Raw genomic sequence first — 18,237 nt, forward strand, 5'->3', positions numbered from 1 at the left:
ATTTGGCCGAGCCTGCTTTCCTTCAAATTGATCAGTACCGTGCTGGAATTGTGCCAGTTGTATTCAGAAGGTAACACAACACAAACTCTTCTCTCTTTTCTTTTCTTTTTTTCTATTTATTTTTCTTTTTTGAAATTTTAAATGGAAAAAAATTAGTTTAATTGCTATAATTGATTAGTATGATAGTGATGATCTTTTCTCTTCATAAAAAGACCGAACAAGAAATTATAAGTTTTACACTATAGCTAATTTGTAAATACAGTTTCAAGGTGTGAGAACATATAAATCCATTTAAGATGATATTATATTTTGTTCTTTTCAAAATTTGGTGTGCATATAAACTGTTTGATTAAATTCCTCAATAACCTGTAATTCTATTTTCTTGTGTATGTACGGATTTTAACTCAAGCTTCGATGCTTGCCTAAAGAACTGCCCACTTCTCTGTTCCACATTCCTAATCTAAGTACCCTCAACTACTCCACTAAGCCCAATCATGTCATCACCTCCGTTAGAATCGAAGACAAGCCTCCTTCTTCTTCCACCACCACCACCACCATCGGCCAGCTATATGCATATATATGAGATATGTTAATCAGTTTGATATCATAGTGATCAATTTTATGAGTTTTGGAATTATAATGATTGTAAGTGTTAGTGTAAGACCCGTGTATTTATGCTCTTTAGCTATAAATATATATAAATGGATTTATGAGTGTGAACGAGGTAAGTTTTAGTTATATATAGTGGGATGTGCTATGTTCCATAATTTTACTGCTTTTGATGGTCTTGCTTGCCTTTTTAAAGTATATATTACTAATCTTTTAAATAATGCATTAGAAGTGTTTGAATAAATGCTTCACTGAGATATATGTGAATAGTATCTTTAATCTAAATTGACAATATTCAAATTTATTAGAGGTGTAATATTTTCAGTTTTATTCCCCAATTAATACTTGATTTATCTAAGTTTTGCATAGATGGTATTAATTTGTTGTTATTCGTAGACTTTATGCAAATGGTTAGTATCTTTAATATCTTTAAATAAACTTATGATTCTCAATAAAGTGATATTTTATATCAGTTAAAATGAGTGGCTCGTATATATGTACAATTTAGGAGATATAAGTAACAAAGATTATTATGTCTTTATTTTTCTCCAATCCCACTACAAAAGCTCACCTTATTGGGCTCCACGACAACTATAAATTATCATGTGTTTAAAAATGATGTTTGTTTTTATTTACTTGCTATGATGAGATCAGGAAGTGATGAAAGTTAAACTTATTTGCTTTATGAGTCGTTATCCTGAACGGTTACCTGAGCAACACAAGGTTCTCCAGAAGCACAATTTCTTAGTAGATAAGATGAGGGTAGAACACTGTTTCATGTTTATTGTTATGCTTGTTGTTTGTTGATATATACACATGCATACTGATATGTCAGTATACTAAGTTTAATTGTCATTAACAGATAATTTTTCACTACTTGCAGTTTGAATCCGAAGACACTTACTCTTTCTTACTTTTTGGTGGCGGTGCCTTGCTTACCCTGTTGCTAGCATCAGCTGTTGTTGGAGCAATTGATTCTATCCCGGTGGTGTGTAGGCTTTTCCTTAGCATCTTTGTTTTTCAATCAAGTCAATAGATTGTTTTTCCCTAAGTTGGCATATTGATGATATGCTTAATTCAATTAAATGAATCAGTTCCCCAAACTGTTGGAGATTGTTGGTCTTGGCTATACAGTTTGGTTCGCATCTCGCTATCTAATATTCAAGGCAAAAGTATTAAATGTTTCGCATTATGAGTAATGCTTTACATTTGGAGTAGTCATGTCCATTTTTTATTTTATGACTTGCAGAAAAGAAGGGAGGAGTTAATTGCTTGCATTATTAATTTTACTTTCATACCATGTTCCTTGAGTTTTTTTAGTAATGTTAATACAAACTGTGAATTTAATTGAGAGGTGGATATACTTACTATTAACCCTTCAGTTTTTTACGACTACCATCAGATATTCCCTCCATGATTATCCTTTTCTTGAAGCTTAGTTTTTTTTTTCCTGCTGGTTTAAGTGACCGCTATTTGAGTTCTCTTCAGTTTATCTTGTATTTTTTCTTCTGGATTTTGGTTATTTTAGTTAGTTCTGCTGGTCTCATGACTTAGTCCTCCTATGTTTTTCTTTTTTTACTTGTACTCAGAACTCTATTTTGTTTAGTTTTGATGAATAGCACCCCTATGTTTATAGGGCATTCAACTAGGAAAAAAAACATCACATATAAAAATGAAACAAAATTAAAAAAAACACGTAAAATTAGGAAAAAAGAAAGAAAGAGAAACTACTGTATTTGGGGTAAATTCCCAAAATAAAACTGTGTAAATAAATTTTAACGTAATAAATAAAATCAACAAGGGTTTGTTGTGTTATTTTTTGTACACATTTTGAATATTTTTGTATAAAAAAATGATACTTTTTAAAAAATATAAAATTAAGAAATTTTCTTAAGAAAATCATGTAAACAGAAAATCATGGATTCCCTGTACTTTTTAGCTTAAGAAATTTTCTTGTCATGTCTCATTTTCTGTTTCTTGTGAACCTTTGTTATTGACACCGAGTTAGATGCATTTTTTACTGACTCAGGTCAAAAGAACACTAGAATTAAGGCACAGTATTTAAGTTTAGACAATGTTACAAAGAACTTGAGAAAGTTCTATGCACAAGCTTACTTGGGACAATCACCAAAACAAGCTCCAAGTTATTGGCTTCATTTTCAAGTTTCTGTACTATCGCTTGGTTGGAATACTTACTTTGTCTCAAAGGCATATAGTACAGGTAATTGAGTTCAAACTTGCTAGTCAAATTATATTGAACATATAGTTGATTCTTCTGTTGCTTCCTCTGTTTTCTTCTGTGAAGTTTCTTTATTTTATTCTGTTTTTGTCCTTTTTATTGGGGAAAAAGCTAAAAGAAGTTCAATTTTTTTTTCCATAAGGGTTAAGTTTAAGAGAGAAAGGTTGAAAATTTATTAAGTTTGAAGAGGATTCACTCAACTTCACGTCTTCTATGACTAATCATATACACACATACATACATATATATGAATATTGTGTTGTTTAGTGTCTCAAAAACCAAAGAGGGAAACACCGTCTTCTCTTCTCTACTCTTTCGTCAGATTATAATTTAAATAAAAAGAAAATATTTTTCAGAAAATTCCTCTTTCTTCCACGGAACCAAACCCCACCTAGTCCTTTTGTCCCTCTCTCTCTCTCTTAGGATTTTCCTTTGCCTCAATCAAAAAAATCCCATTATCCCAATTTACTCTTTTCATACCTACCATTCTTCATATTCTTTGTTTTTGGAGCTGATTTCGTTTCTCGGTATCTTTAATTTCATTGATTTTGACTAAATTCATCCTTGTCGGCAAACTGCTTTGTATTGTCTTCTGGGTCGGAGGTAAAAGTTTCTGCTTTTGCTCTGTATCAAATATTAAAGCCCTCAGTGGCCTATCGGCAGTATCTTGAGGTGGGGGAATCCTCTCCACAATTGCATTTAATATTTCAGTGATACCTATCCCCTCCTACATATACATGTTTATGTTCATGTTTCTCTTGAAACTTTACACAAAAGTATTGTTTTCAAATTGTTTTTTTCAGCTGGTCTGTGTTTTTTGCATAATAAAAGAAAGGGAAGACATAAAGCATAGTAAGAAGAATAGCATTAGAAAAGGTGATAATTCATTAAACTTCTGTTGATGAAGAAGTTTATCAAAATTATACACCATAGAAGTTTAGACTATTAGAAAAGTATTATAATAACTAATCAAATAAAGTCATATGAGTTTGATCTATTCTGACTTTATATGGATTTGTTCTATTTCCTTGTGGACAGCCCTTTGAGTTCCCACTCTGCAATTTAATGAAACTCCTATGAAAAATTCATCTTTTCTTCAATTCAATTGTTCTTTTGACATATTTTCACTTAATTAATTTTGTAAATTTTTCTTTTTCTCCACATTTAGTGCCACATCAGGGGGTATTCTAGACAGAGTTGTTGAAGCAGAGGATAAGAAACATGGAGATATTCTAAGAATGGTAAATTTTATTCTTCTTCTACATTGTACCCTTGGTGCAAAACATTGTCAATTCAGTTTGGTATTTTTTTTTCAATAACTCATAAAGGAAAATATTTACAATGTTGTGAGCAGGACCATTTCAGCTCAAGATCTGTCCCATTTTTTAGGTTTGTATTTTTTTTCTACATTTTTATTTCTGCTCTCTTTGTCTCTCTCGGCTCCCTCTCTCTCTCTATCTCTCACTCATCTCTTTTTTGCATTTCTTAACTATTTCTACCAGCAAGTTTCAGAATAATACTTAGGGGGGAAGTTGTGGAACATCAAAATATCGCTAATGATCTCAAATTTCAGCAATTTATTGTGTATAATCCTCAGAATGCAGGAGCTGTTGAGGTTTGTTATATTGTGTTGTTTCAGTTGTCTTCATCATGTTTCAATGATTTTCAGGATGCTATTAGTTCATAATTTATGTTGGTACTTGCAGCTCTTTGGTTTAACTTGAACTTCTTTCTCTCATTATTCAAGGTCAAATTATAAAAACTATTGGGTTTCTTAACAACTTCTTTCTGTTGGTACTTGATGCAAAGGTTTTTGTGCCTTCTTACCCAAAATCTCTGACTGAGTTGATGGGAAAGTCTTCTATTTTGCTTATCAATGGAAGCTTGCAAAGGAGAATCCATGGACTAGTGCGTGGCTTCTTTAAATCTCCACGGCTCAAGGCTCAAATCACCAGAGACATGTACAAGTATGTCCAAGAATCTATGACAAATTGGAGCCATGACCGACCCATCTACATTCAGGATGAAACCAAAAATGTAAGCTCTCTTTCTCACACATCTTGATCTTAGGGAATGAGTTGTGAGGATATTCTTTAATATTTGAAGTTTAGAAAGGAAAAATAAAAAATAAAGACTATTACTTGGTTCATCTGAGTTTAGTTTTTTTGGGAAGAGTTTGAAGTAGACACAGCAAAAAACAAAAGATGCCTTCTATCTTTAAAGTTTAAACCTTTGGCCTTTTTTGTGTTGTTAAGATATTTTTAGGGGGTGATTTATTTATATTCATAAATATTTATTTGTTTGGGGGGATAAAGAATCTGTCTGTGAAACAGTGAAAGTAATAATTATTGATTTTTGAAATACCCCATCTCTGGCTTCTACTTAGGTTTGAAAATGATATGCTAAATAGAAAAGGTGAACCAGTTGTTATGGGGTTCAGAATAAGTTTGTGACAATTTATGACTAAAGTTGTTTTTTTAGTTACAAACAACTTTTTGTTGTGACTAACAAGTTGTGACAAAATGATAACTTTTCTGTAGAATAAGTACAATAGAGAATAAGAAATCCTCGTAAAGGAATGTCGAAAAGGTAAAAAAGTGTAGTAATGAGTAAAAGCTTGATGGTAATAATTTTCATAGGTGTTAGAATGTTGGAGAATCACACTAATCCTTGTCGATGGAGTTTCTCAGGCTTTAATCTGACTTGTACAAAAGGACTTTTTTTTTTCTATAGTGATAGTTGTTTCAGGCTCCATCTAAAGAAATGCATATTGAGTAAAAGTTGGTCCACCACATACTCAAAAGTAGAAATAATAAAAGAAATTAATTTGACTGTAGCCATATAGCCTGTAGCCATATAGCCTTGTTGTGCATTTTCACATTGTTTAATAATCTCCTTTACTTTGCTGAAATTTATTCCATATAAACTATTCTTTCACTGGGAAAAATGTGTCTTGCCTTAACATATCCCTGCATGTACAGGTTAATAGAAACAATTATGGTATTGGATTTATAATTATGTTTTTCTATATTTCTTTTATTATTGTTTATTTATTTTATCACATGCTCTCCACCACCCTTTTGTCTAATTACTTTCTATTTATGCTGCTGGGTGCTCCTTTTGTATAGTTCTTTATTCTGGCAATTAGATAGCCTCCATTATAGTTGCGTTTTAGATTTTTCTTTTTCTCTTATTGGTTGGATGTAGTGTATGTTGGGCCCTTGTGGTTTTTCTGCTATTCTTTTCTTTTTTATTTCCTTCTTTCTTGCTTTACTTATTTGTTAAATCAGAGATGCTAGGCATAATTGTAACTTTATTTTTCTGATATGAGAAAGAAAAACAAAATAAAAATCAATTCCATAGTTTGCTAACTAAATAAACAGAGTCATTTGGCTCTGTTTCTTTGCTGTTGGGAGCTGTTCTTTTAGTTTTGTTCAAGTTTCTATTGTAAGTTTATTAGGTATAGAGTTTCTTTTCCTGTTGGAAGACTATGTAAGGGTAGACTAGACTCATTTTCCCATACAGCTGCTTGAAGAAGACTTGAGATTCAGTTAGGTCAATCACTTTGGGGACTTTCTAGTCCAACTTCTTTGTTTGAATTCCATGGAAGAAAAGCTGCATGTAGAAATGCAACTTTTCATTTCTTGAGAAGAAAAATCATGACCCACCTTTGATATTTGGTGTCTTGCTTGGTCCCACCTTATGGTGCTTCAAGCAAGGCCTTTCTTTTGCTGTGAGTATGTTATGTTATGATGGATAATTTTGATTAATAAAATTTGAGTGTTGTATTGCGTGATTTTACTTCTCATTATATAGTTTCTCTAGAATAAAATTTGAGGGTAATTTTTGTGCTTTCTCTAGAATATAAAAATCTTTAGCGACGTTTCTTCTTATCTTTTGCAAAAAATTTGAAACCATAAGGACTGCTGGACTAGTACCCACTACCCACAACATCTTTTACCAGTAATAGTTGATTTGATTGATATTGGTGATAGTTTGTTTCTTCATGCTCTTCATATCTAATAGCTATGTATAAATTTATCATCAATCCAGCTTGCATTGTAATGACCGGGGATTGAGAATTTCCATTAGAAATCTTGTTTGTTGCTATTGTTGGGTTTCTTTGTTATTTTGTGTTTTTTGCTGTATCCTATCCCCTGTTTGGTATTGTTTTATATTTGCAATGAATTAGGCTGGACCTTTCTTATGTTCATAAAATATTATAGTTTCCCTCTTGAAATGAATTACCACATAGTATTATGAAAGCATCTCTTCCTGGCAGAATTTTGATGAGGTTTCCTTTTTCATAATGTCATATTCCCATATATGAACTTAAAACATGACAATTTCCAGAGTTTTTGTTTGATACTTTAGTTTGTCTTATACAAGACATAGTAATTATCTAAATAATAATATATCAAATTGGCCTTTACCCAATGTTTCTGCAACAAATCCATTTGATTTTCAATATTTGATTTTTACTTATAAAATGAATTAAAGTCGTGTTTGGATGGTTTGAGATTTTATGAATTGAGTCACAAGAGCCCATTGCATGAGATAGAGCCCACCTAGAAGTGATTCTCATATGAATATGTTTCTGTTTTATGGAAAGATATTTTGAACGGTGTAAAGTTTAACAGTACTTTCTGAATATGTTTCAGGTTTGTGGAAATTATGGCTCCTGTCTTTTCTCGAAAAGCTTGGCGGTGTGTATGGCACATGATTCAGGTATGGTGTGTGTGTATGGTTATTTAGTTAGGCTAAAAAACTTAAAAATTTATGCAACTAGAAATCTTAGAAGTTCTCATGAAAGAAAGAAAGAGAAACTTTGGGAGAATAAGAGGAATAGCATGGGCTTCATAAAGGACCTCTAACAGTCATATTCACATTCTACTTGTTAATTTGGATGCCATACTTGATGCCCTGTTGGTTACCTATCACAGAGAGAATTTTGCCAAAGCTATTTACACATCAATGCTATGTTTGTATTGAACTTTACAGAGAGTAATTAACCTTGCTAGGTCTTTAGAGAATAAATAAATGGGGATAGAAGTTAGTACAAAATGTATGAATTGTTTCTTCATATTAATAATAAAAGGAATTTTTTTTTACAATGTGCAGGTATATTGAGATGATTTCTTTGGAGCAATTCTTGACAACATTTGTAGTTGAGGCCTTTAGAATGGAAGAATGTATTTCACTAATTTTTGTGTACATTTCTTGTTTTGTATTTAGTGATAAAGGAATCTAAATTGGGCATAAATTATGTTGTAATATGATTTCTTAAGCCTAGACTAGTAGACTAAATATTGTAATTACATTTTGAGTAATTAATAAAAATATATTTATGTTACCTTATTTGGCTTCAACTTTCATATTTGTTTTCCTAGTTTTGTGTAAGTAAAAAAAGATTATGTTTCTCTAAGCTAATATAACACATGTGTTATACTAAAGTGTAGTATAACACAAATAATGTGTTATATTAAAGTCTAGTATAATACAAAAAATATGTTATACTAAAGTATAGTATAACACAAAAAATGTGTTATACTAAAGTGTAGTGTAACACAAAAAAAAGTGTTATACTAAAGTGTAGTATAACACAAAAAAAGTGTTATACTAAAGTGTAGTATAACAAAATAAGTGTCATGCTAAAGTGTAGTATAACACAAAAAAAGTGTTATATAATCAACTATAAATAACATAATTCAACATTTATCTATATATTAAAATAACACAGAAATTGTGTTATCGCTGACAGTACAATAACACATCTGTATAACGCTGATAAAGTGTTATGTAAAGTACCCTGACCTACGATAACATAGTCGGTCTTAACACATCATAAAGTGTTATTGTATGTTTTGATAACACATTTTTGGTGTTATTAAAAGCATTTTTTCTTGTAGTGTAAGAATGTCTCATAACAGCCAAACAACAGTCAAGGGCCAAGCCCTATCAGTATCTCATGTTCCTTATTAATCATGCAATAAAGCATTTATATTTCATTCAAACATTTAGACATATAATCACATATATACAATTACCAAACCCTGAGTCGAGCTTGTCTTTAGCGACGAGTGTACATGCTCAGGCAGTCTTCAGGAACCCTTAAACCTAGACGGCTCTGATACCAAGTTGTAACACCCAAGATAACGAAGATCGTTACAATGTGTATTTTAAAATAGTGCAAGACTTGCTAATCAAGTCGTTTGAACAATAATGTGTTCCTAAAGTTAACTATGAGGTTAGTGTTAAAAGAATTTGATCATTAATGGTTAATTTTCAATAAATTAGATGTTTGGTACATGGGATCTAAAAAAAAAAACAGGGTTTAAAAGATAATTTACAACTCCAAAAATTTTTATACAAACAGTGGCCACTCTAATGGCAAAATAAAAATTTAAGGCTCTATCCCTATACTATCCCTCGACTGTGGCGGACGAGCAGCTAACAATGTACACCTCTCCCCAGAGCTCTCTAACTCATGGTTGGTCCAAGTTTCCCTTGCCTTTACCTGCACCACATAGCACCCGTGAGCCAAGGCCCAACAAGAAAACCATAACAACGAACACATAGTTAGTAATAACAATCAATCAATCATAAGACAGTGATTTAGAAGTTCAACAAATCATACGCATTAAACTAATAACAATGAACATGTACGTTTAGAAATATATCTTAATCAATATACAAATGCTCAAGTTCAGCGCCCTTATGCTGAGCCCTTTGTTTACTCAACAGACTCCGACTCGCTTAGGCCGAGTCCATTTTTTATTTAGCTAACCCCGGCTCATAGGCCGAGCCGCGTCTTGTGCGCAAGTCATCAGCTCCGGCTCTCTTAGGCCATTCATTCTCATATACCATATCGACCATTCAGTCATACAATACTCATACTCAGGTATTAGGAATCTCAGTCCCGTTCACAACCATTCAAGGGTGCAATTTTCTCACCTCAAATTCTGAGCAGAGAATACAAAACGGTCCCAAGCACGAGCCTCAGTTCTGAGCCTTGGCGATAAACCTAGTCATAGTAGCCAATGGTTAATCATCAATTTCCAATCCATATAAATATTTAGGAAACATTAGCTAGCCACCTGGACCTCAATTTCAACTAAACTGGGTAGTAGAAATTACCTAAGTTAGAGACACAACCCCGAAGCCTTAGGGGAAGGCAGGCCGTGACTTTCTCCCCTAGGGCCACGACATGCCTTCAAGACAGAGAGCCTACCCAAGGCCTTCTAGGCATGCAGGCCACGGCGCGCCCCTACGAACCCGGAATTTTTGGGTTCTCTCCTCATCCTTGCAAGCAAAAACCTCAACAATTCAACTTAATCTTCAACCAAATTCGAAGTGTGAGTCCATGACTCCTAACTATATATTTTAAGCAATAATAACACCCAATTTTCTCTTTACTCAAGAACCTAAACTAATTGATCAAATGACCTGAATTCTTAATTAAAACTAGAAAAAATTCTTACCTCAATTGGTTGCTAAACCCTCAACTTCAATCCTTCAACCCTTGAGCTTAATTCCCATGTTTCCCAGTTGTACTCCCTAGTTCAAAGTTTCAGTTGATCAAGATTTCTTCAAGAGCAAGAGAGAGAGATATGGAGAATTGTATAGAAGGAAAGGGAGAGAGAGTGTTTTAGGCTGCCTTTTGTATCTAGAGAGTTCTGAACACTTTTAGACCTAAGGTGATCTCATCCTCAACCAATACAATGACTAAAATGCCCCCCTTGAGTTACTTAGCCCTTTAATTGCTCTAAGGGTAATATAGTCTTTTTTCCAATTCCCGCTAATACCTCAAATGTTCCTAATATATACCAATTTATCCCATCATCCAATAAATTACCAAATACTTATTCAATATCTAATAAATCCCAAAATATTCTCTAAATTCCCAAGAATACCCCTAGGCTCCCCCCGAGCCAGGTATTTAACCCCACTGTGAGTATTTTTCTAATCCGCTCACTAGGACCGTCTCGAGCCATATGCTAAAAATATATCCACATAATAATGTGGTCTCAATCATAAATCACATGAAATCACATTTATGCCATCAACGGGCCAAAATTACAAATATGCCTTTATAAGCTATAAAGGGCCCACATGTATAAAATATATTCATATAATCAAATCAATCATGCATGCCATGTATTTAACCAATTAGACATACACATAAACCAATTATGCCCTCCCGGCACACTTATCAAAGCCCTAAGCCTTATTATCAATTTTGGGTCGTTACAATTTCTCAGTCTTTGGTGATTCATATGATGAATGCTTAAGCAATTTGGCTAAAGTCTTCAAGAGATGTGAAAAAACTAATCTAGTGCTTAATTGGGAAAAATGTAATTTCATGGTGAAGGAGGGCGTTGTTTTGGGGCATAAAATATCAAGTAAAGGCATTGAGGTTCACAAGGCAAAAATTGAAATTATTGAGAAATTGCCAATCCTATCTTAGTCTAGCATATAAGGAATTTCTTGGGCCATGCAGGATTTTACACGAGATTTATTAAAGACTTTTCCAAGATCTCCAAGCCACTTTGCAACTTATTAGAGAAGGGTGTTCCTTTCATTTTCGATGAGGGATGTGTAAAAGCTTTTGAGGAGCTTAAAAAGGGGTTTGTTTTAATGGTGTTTTTCTGAAAAAAAAAAGAAGTCAAAATGATGATAAAAATGAAAAACTATCTACCTTTCCCTTTTCTTTTACCTTAGCCATAAATTCAACTTCATCTTCCCCATCTTCTCCCACCCCAATACCAGCCACAACCATTACTACCACGAGAGCATGAGACCCCCCTCCCCCACACTGTCGAGATACCCATCACTGGCACAACTCCCCACTCACGGATCTAAGTCGTCAGCCACGACCCATCGCACCACACACCCAGCATGAGATCCACGATGCAAGCACCTACACGCACAATTTTTCTTTCAAGGAGAGGTAATTTCTCTTGATATTGTTATTTAAGTCTCGAGGTGCTTGGAATTGCTAACTAAGTGTGTTGATAATTTCTTTATATTTGGCACTGTGGTTGCCTTGGTCGTTGATTTGGGTATAATGGAGTTGTGATTTTGTTTCTTGCTCAAGGATAGAAAGAAAATATTTTTTTTTTATTAATTTGAAGAATAGCTTGTTGGAAGTTTGGGGGTGGTTAGTGTGCTAGTCGATTGTAACTTTCTACTATGGGAATTTGTGCTAGAATTTATTGAGCTTTTTTCACTGTGTATTGTTATCAAACTTTATGATAGAGCAAATGGGGTTCAAGAAATCAACAAAGAAAAACAACGCAGGTCCAAGTGAACCAGCTCGGTTTCACAATGACGCACCGGCATTGCGATACCAAGAAAAATTTGCCCACCTTAAGTGTTGGGGAGAAAAAGGGTTTAAATTAGATTGCAACAGAGAAAGTGAAATACCATTATATGTGCAATCATTATGCTTAGAATATGGTTGGGAGAGTTTTGGAGGAGCACGAGCAGGGTACGATGAAGCAATAGTCTATGAATTTTACGCTAATCTCACTAGCAGTGAAGCCACAGTAGTACAAATAAAGGTCGTGAAGGACCTCTAACAGCAAAGGCCATTAATGATGTGTATGATGTGTATGGAGTGGAAGGGGAGATGACTACATGTTTATGCTACGGGAATCGATTGATGAGATATAAGCAGAGGTGACTACCGTTATTGCAAAAGAAGGAGCTAGATGGGACTTCTCCACATAAGGCAGTCTCACGGTGTCTAGGAGGTATTTGAGCTCTGAAGCTAAAGTGTGGTTGTATTTCATTCGCCACAGCTTAATGCCGACATCTCACTTATCCACACTTACATTGCAGAGGGAATTTTTTGTATTCTGTCTCATGGAAGGGAGACTAATTGATGTGGGTGAGATCATCTCGAAGAAATCAAAGAGTGTGCACAAAAAAAGGGCGGGATGTTGTTTTTTCCATCATTGATCCCAAAAATATGCCAAGAAGCGGGGCTGCTAGGTATGGCACCTATGAAACTTGAAGGGCACACTACAGGTTGTATCATAGCGGGAGGCTTGGCTAAGGCACTTGGCGGGGATGATCCACCATATGAGTAACAAGCCAACATGGTTGGTCCTTCAACTGAGGTGCACTTTAATAATTTGGAAGGGCCAATTTAGCACTCAAATAGGCAGCAACAAGCCTATTATTCATATGTTGAGGCCCGAGACACAGCCATTAACGCACACCATGGAATTCAAGGCATGGCGCTATTTCCCCAATACTTGTACAAGACATACCATCCGCACCAAAAATTTGCGCCAGAGAACGATCACCAACATTGAGGGAGGTTTAAGTTTACTTTGTATTACTTTATTTAATTTCAGTTTATAATTTTTCCTTGAGATGATCTGGCACTACTATTTCGTTTAATTTTTGTTTAGTTTTTTTTTGTGTTTTGTTTCTGTCTTTTGAAATGGCGACATTGCATCACTTTCAGTTTGGGGTGATGTAATTCATCCATTAGTTGTTTAATTTTAATTGCATGTTAGTTTTTTGCATGAGTCTATTCTAGGAATTAAATTTGCATATGTAAGTAAGTGCTGAATTAGGGATGAAACTCAGTGATAAAATTTTATAGGCTGAATATAGGTAGCTTGAGTGTTTGAATGAGCCTTGAGAAATTAATATGAGAGTTCTTAGCCATATTTAAGTGAGAATGTGGATCCTATTTGATGCACTTAGTTCAACCATAGGACCTAAGATTTCTAGAGCAATCTAAACATGTATTAAGGTTCTAATATTTAGAATTGATTCAATAGAACCCCTTAAGGCGAAATCATAGAAGGCTTAGTGAATTAGAGAGGATGTAGGAATTTTTCTTGGACCGTTTGAGTTTTTCATGCGTACCTCATAATTTTTTTTATCCTTAGTAACCCCTTTTGAGCTTGATAGCCTAATTTTATTTGTTTTCGCCCAAGCAAGAAAGCAAAATTCCTTTGTGATTTTTTTTTCCTTTGTTTGTTTTCACCAACCCTTGAGCTTAGTATGTCTTGGACATTATTTTGTGAAAAATATTGGGGGTGGGAACTTTGTAATAAAGGGAAATTGTTCTTGTAAATTTTCTACACCACATGCTTAGTTTTATTATTCATTTTTTAATTTTATTTGTGAGTTTATTTATGTTGCTTCACTCAAAAAAAATAACAGAGAAAAAGTAATAGAAAAAAAATCTATGCATATATTTAGTAGTTTTTTTAGAGCATGTGGTTGTAGAAAAATGAAGGATTTCAATAAATGTACTAGGGATTGACATCTGCATACTTGGGGAGGAAGGTAATATTTTTGAGAGGTCCAAGACAAACTAGGTTTAAGGGTTCTAGCCTACCAAAAATCCATATTAATCCACACCCTTAGCCTACCCTACATTACAACCTGATGAAGACCTATTGATGTAATTTGCTTAGCCAACTACATTAGTGGAGAGGGGTCTTTGAATCAACATATAAAAACATAGTAAAACCTTGGGATTTCAGTTTATCTTGCTTTATGAAAACAAATAATAATATAAAAAGAGGTCTTACGGGAAGATCTATTCACACACTCATGAGGGAAAGCATTCAAAACTTTGTTTGGTTGACAACTCGGTTTTTGAAGACTTGGCTTGTTCACACACATAGGCGACCTTATGAAAGCTCGATTTGAGAAGTGATATGCCTAATTAAGCATATACTTGTGAAGTTTGATTCCTAGTAGTAGTTGCACATGTCCTTTAGTTTTTGTTGTTTGTCTTTTGTGTGTTTGCATTGTAGTGTATTGCATGTAGGAATGTCTAGAGATGTCTTAGGATTAGATTCATCACTTGGGAGGAGTAATGGGGTAAGTTTGGGATGGTTATTACTCACTACTACAAAAAAAGGCTTTTTAGGACTCGCGGGGCGCGAGTCCTCTATTTGAGAGCCTTTAAAAACTGGGGTTTTTCACGATTCGCGTTGCGAGTCCTAAAAACAATGCGAGTCCTAAAAGAATGTATTTTAGGATTCGCATTGCGAGTCCTGAAAAGTTTTATTTTTTATTTTTAAAAAATTAATTTGTGGGTTTTGAATCCGGCGGCGGGGCTCCGGTGAAGGTGGTGGCGCCACCATTAAAAGATGGTGGTTTGGAAAAAAAATATTGGGTTTTAAAGCCCAAGAAGCAAGGAGTATGGTGGTGGTGGTAGTGGTGGTTCAGCTCGTGGTGGCTCGAGGTGGCCGGAATATGCTCGGAAAGTTTGGCAGAAACCCATGAACGACCGAACTTCAAGTGCCCCGTTGAGGACCTTAGTCCGCGCGTGAGGTCGCCATCTCCGGGGGTTGGGGGTTTCGGGGGACGGTGCTTCCATTGGTTCGGCGCGTGGCGGTGGCCAGAGATGGGACAGCAGCGTTCGGCGTTGGAACTTCGAACGAGAGGGAGAGAGAGAAGGAACTTTGGGAGAGAGAGAGGGAACCGAGGAGAGAGAGTGAAAATGGGCTGTGTGATTTTTTTTGTTTTTTTTTTAATTATATAATAATAATAATACTTTTGTTAAAAAAAATTGGAAGGAATTCGAAATTTTTTAAAATTCAAAATTTTATGATACACATAAGTTTTTAGGACTCGCAATGTGGGTCCTAAAAACATTCTTCGCAAGTCCTAAAAAGTCCAGGAGGTGTTTGTTTAAAAAAAAAAACTCAAACTTTTAGGACACACATAGTGCGAGTCCTAATAAACCCCAATTTTTTTAAATTCAAAATTTTATGATACACATAAGTTTTTAGGACTCGTAAGTCCAGGAGGTGTTTGTTTAAAAAAAACTCAAACTTTTAGGACACACATAGTTTTTAGGACTCGCACAAATTCTTTAAGGACTCACAACGCAAGTCCTAAAAGGTCCAGGAGACTTTGTTAGGACTCGCATTTATGTGAGTGTCCTAAAAAGGTATTTTTGGAGTAGTGACTCTATGAATATATAGTTATTTTATTCATTTAACTTAACATTTCACTCAATTTTAGAGTAGCTAAGACCTTTCTTTGAACCCTATTATGTAAGACTTAGAACTTTATTTTTAATCTATGAGATTCGATGCTTTTCACACAATTGTTTATATTGAATACTCTTGGTATTGCTTGATCAAATTTAGTAAGAAATTGAGTTAATTATAGAAATGAATATTGTTGTCATTAATAGACTTAGGAATTGAGTGATGCATGTTGTTAATTCAAGTTTTGATTTATGTGTTTATATAGACATATATAATCACCATGCATATATTTATTGTGTTGTGGTTTAATTGGTTATTTTTTGTGTTAATTTAGCATAAACATATGCAAATTTCATTTGGATCATGCTTGCATAATTGCACTTGAAAAAGGGTCTTGCAATTTAGAAATACCAAGAATTTTCGCACTGATCTCACAACATTGTCACAACAATAATTCCAGTCTTGCATAATAGGGGGATTACGAGTTTAGCTCATTTATCCATTATAACACTATTACTTTGTTGTTCTAAACTTAATTGTTTGTTGTTTAATTAATTTTAATTTTATTTTTGCTTTTTAATTAGTGTTTACAATTTATTGATTTTATATTTTTCGCTCTTGAGTTGCCTTAGTTAAAGTTTAGAATAATTGATTAAAATAATCAATCCCCATGGAGATGATCTTACTTATCATTATATTACTTGTTGTCGACTGTATGCACTTGCACAATTTTATTTGCTTAAATTTACGCAACATGGTGGATCCCCAATAGTGATTGCAAGTTTGATTGTTCCTACTGGGGACATTCCCTCTCCGGTAAAACCATAAAGGGTCTGTGTGCATTGTTCAAGGTCCCAACACATACAGCTTCATCCTTTCTAGGGGTTGATTTGAACAATATGTTAAAAGAATAGCCATTGTCAACCATTGTCCTGGCAACTATCATATTAGTGATTTGCGCTTCAATGACTAGGGGCTCATTGTGCGGGAACATAACATGATTTTTGTCGATAGCCAATACTAGGTTTACATTCCTATCGAGGCATTTTTGGATTTCACTCCTCAATAGCCAATACATGATCACCAGGCTCCTAACGTAGTGTTCGGGCATATCTATCCATGGCCTTTCTACTGTCACCAGCCAAATGTGATCCTCCACAGATCATGTCCAGCCGCCCTGTTACTAGGGCAGATAGTAATGGCTAGACTGGTGCATGAGGAGCACCCTCAATAGGTAGTTGTTGGTTCAGTTGAAAGCAAACATACCTCCTCATTGGTTGATGGTGTTGTCGAATAAGAAATTCAATCTCGTCTTTGAACTGATTACACACATTAGTGTCATGTCCATAATTGTTATGGAATATAAAGAATCTGTTTGTATCTCTTTTACTAATCTCCTTCAAATAGGTGTTGGTTTCCTATACGGGACTTCAACTAGCGTGGCAGGGAAGACATCTACTCACGACTCTAATAATGTAGAATAAGTTTTAAATCAAGGCACATTTTCTCGGGACATATCCTTAGTCTTTTCCCCTTTGTTTTTGTCGTTATTGGTGCCACTATTCGAGTTATTTTTTGTCTTTCCTATATGTTAATTGTTCTTAATCCCATTAAAATTATTTTCCTAGTTTTGGTTGGCGTTCACACCTCGATTTTTTTTCTGCGCATTGCTAGCTTTTGCTACAGCCTGGTTAGCCCGATCAACTTTCTGGATGGCTTCTTCTAGTTTAATAAACGTATCTGCAAGATCAAGGAATTACTTGCTCGATTAGATTGATTTTCTTCTTAAATCAGACCAAAGTGGTCCTATAACTTTTATCCCAGCCATAATGGCCATCAGATCACCATCATCGCTAATAGTTTTGGAACGAGCTGCTTTCTGCATAACTCACTATGCGTAGTCTTTGAGAGTCTCGTCAACACCTTGTTTGATGTCAACAAGGTCATTGAGTTCAGCATGTAAAGTTCGAGCAGCAAAGAACTGTTAGTAGAAGAGTTTTACAAAGGAATCCCAAGAATTAATGGTTCCAAGTTCTATTTTGAAAAACAACTGTTGGACAGTGTCAGCTAAGTTAGCAGGAAAGATCCTGCACCAAACATCATCTCTAATGCCTTGTAGGTCAGTTTGTATTTCAAAGTTGTTCACATGTCAGACTGGATCTTCTCTTCCTGTATACCTCTTCCAAGTTGGTATTTAAATTTGGGAGAAATCGCTAAAGCATTTATTCGATAAGAAAATGGAGATCCTTTCCTTCTCTCCAGATCAATGTCAATAGGTTTGGGGGTTGCTACTTCATGAACCATTTGGGTCAAAGCGTCTAGCAATGCTTGAATGGCTGGTGCAACCATGGGCGCAGCAATTGGTATATCAGCGGGTATTCCTGCTGCTTCATTTTGCGATGCTGGAGGGAC

The 18,237-nt window shown here is 34.7% G+C and overlaps 1 protein-coding gene and 1 pseudogene across 1 annotated transcript; both read left to right on the plus strand.

Moving 5' to 3' along the window:
- Positions 1-709: 709 nt before the first annotated feature.
- LOC133792202 (uncharacterized) lies at positions 710-8,206 on the plus strand. Its single transcript, XM_062230119.1, has 10 exons — positions 710-724; positions 1,264-1,371; positions 1,472-1,597; positions 1,704-1,804; positions 4,017-4,089; positions 4,177-4,237; positions 4,351-4,500; positions 4,596-4,885; positions 7,510-7,576; positions 7,970-8,206. The coding sequence occupies exons 1-10, from the start codon at positions 710-712 to the stop codon at positions 7,981-7,983; spliced, it is 1,005 nt and encodes a 334-aa protein (XP_062086103.1). The 3' UTR covers positions 7,984-8,206.
- On the plus strand, positions 1,246-1,326 carry LOC133792925 (small nucleolar RNA snoR128; annotated as a pseudogene).
- Positions 8,207-18,237: the final 10,031 nt, after the last annotated feature.

This window comes from Humulus lupulus, chromosome 7 (genome assembly GCF_963169125.1).
Source record: "Humulus lupulus chromosome 7, drHumLupu1.1, whole genome shotgun sequence".
Taxonomy (NCBI): Eukaryota; Viridiplantae; Streptophyta; class Magnoliopsida; order Rosales; family Cannabaceae; genus Humulus; species Humulus lupulus.

Coding starts and splice junctions, on each gene's coding strand:
- LOC133792202 (XM_062230119.1), top strand. Junction 1,805..4,016: donor TTAAATGTTTCGCATTATGA/GTAATGCTTTAC, acceptor CTCCACATTTAG/TGCCACATCAGGGGGTATTC. Junction 4,886..7,509: donor TTCAGGATGAAACCAAAAAT/GTAAGCTCTCTT, acceptor AATATGTTTCAG/GTTTGTGGAAATTATGGCTC.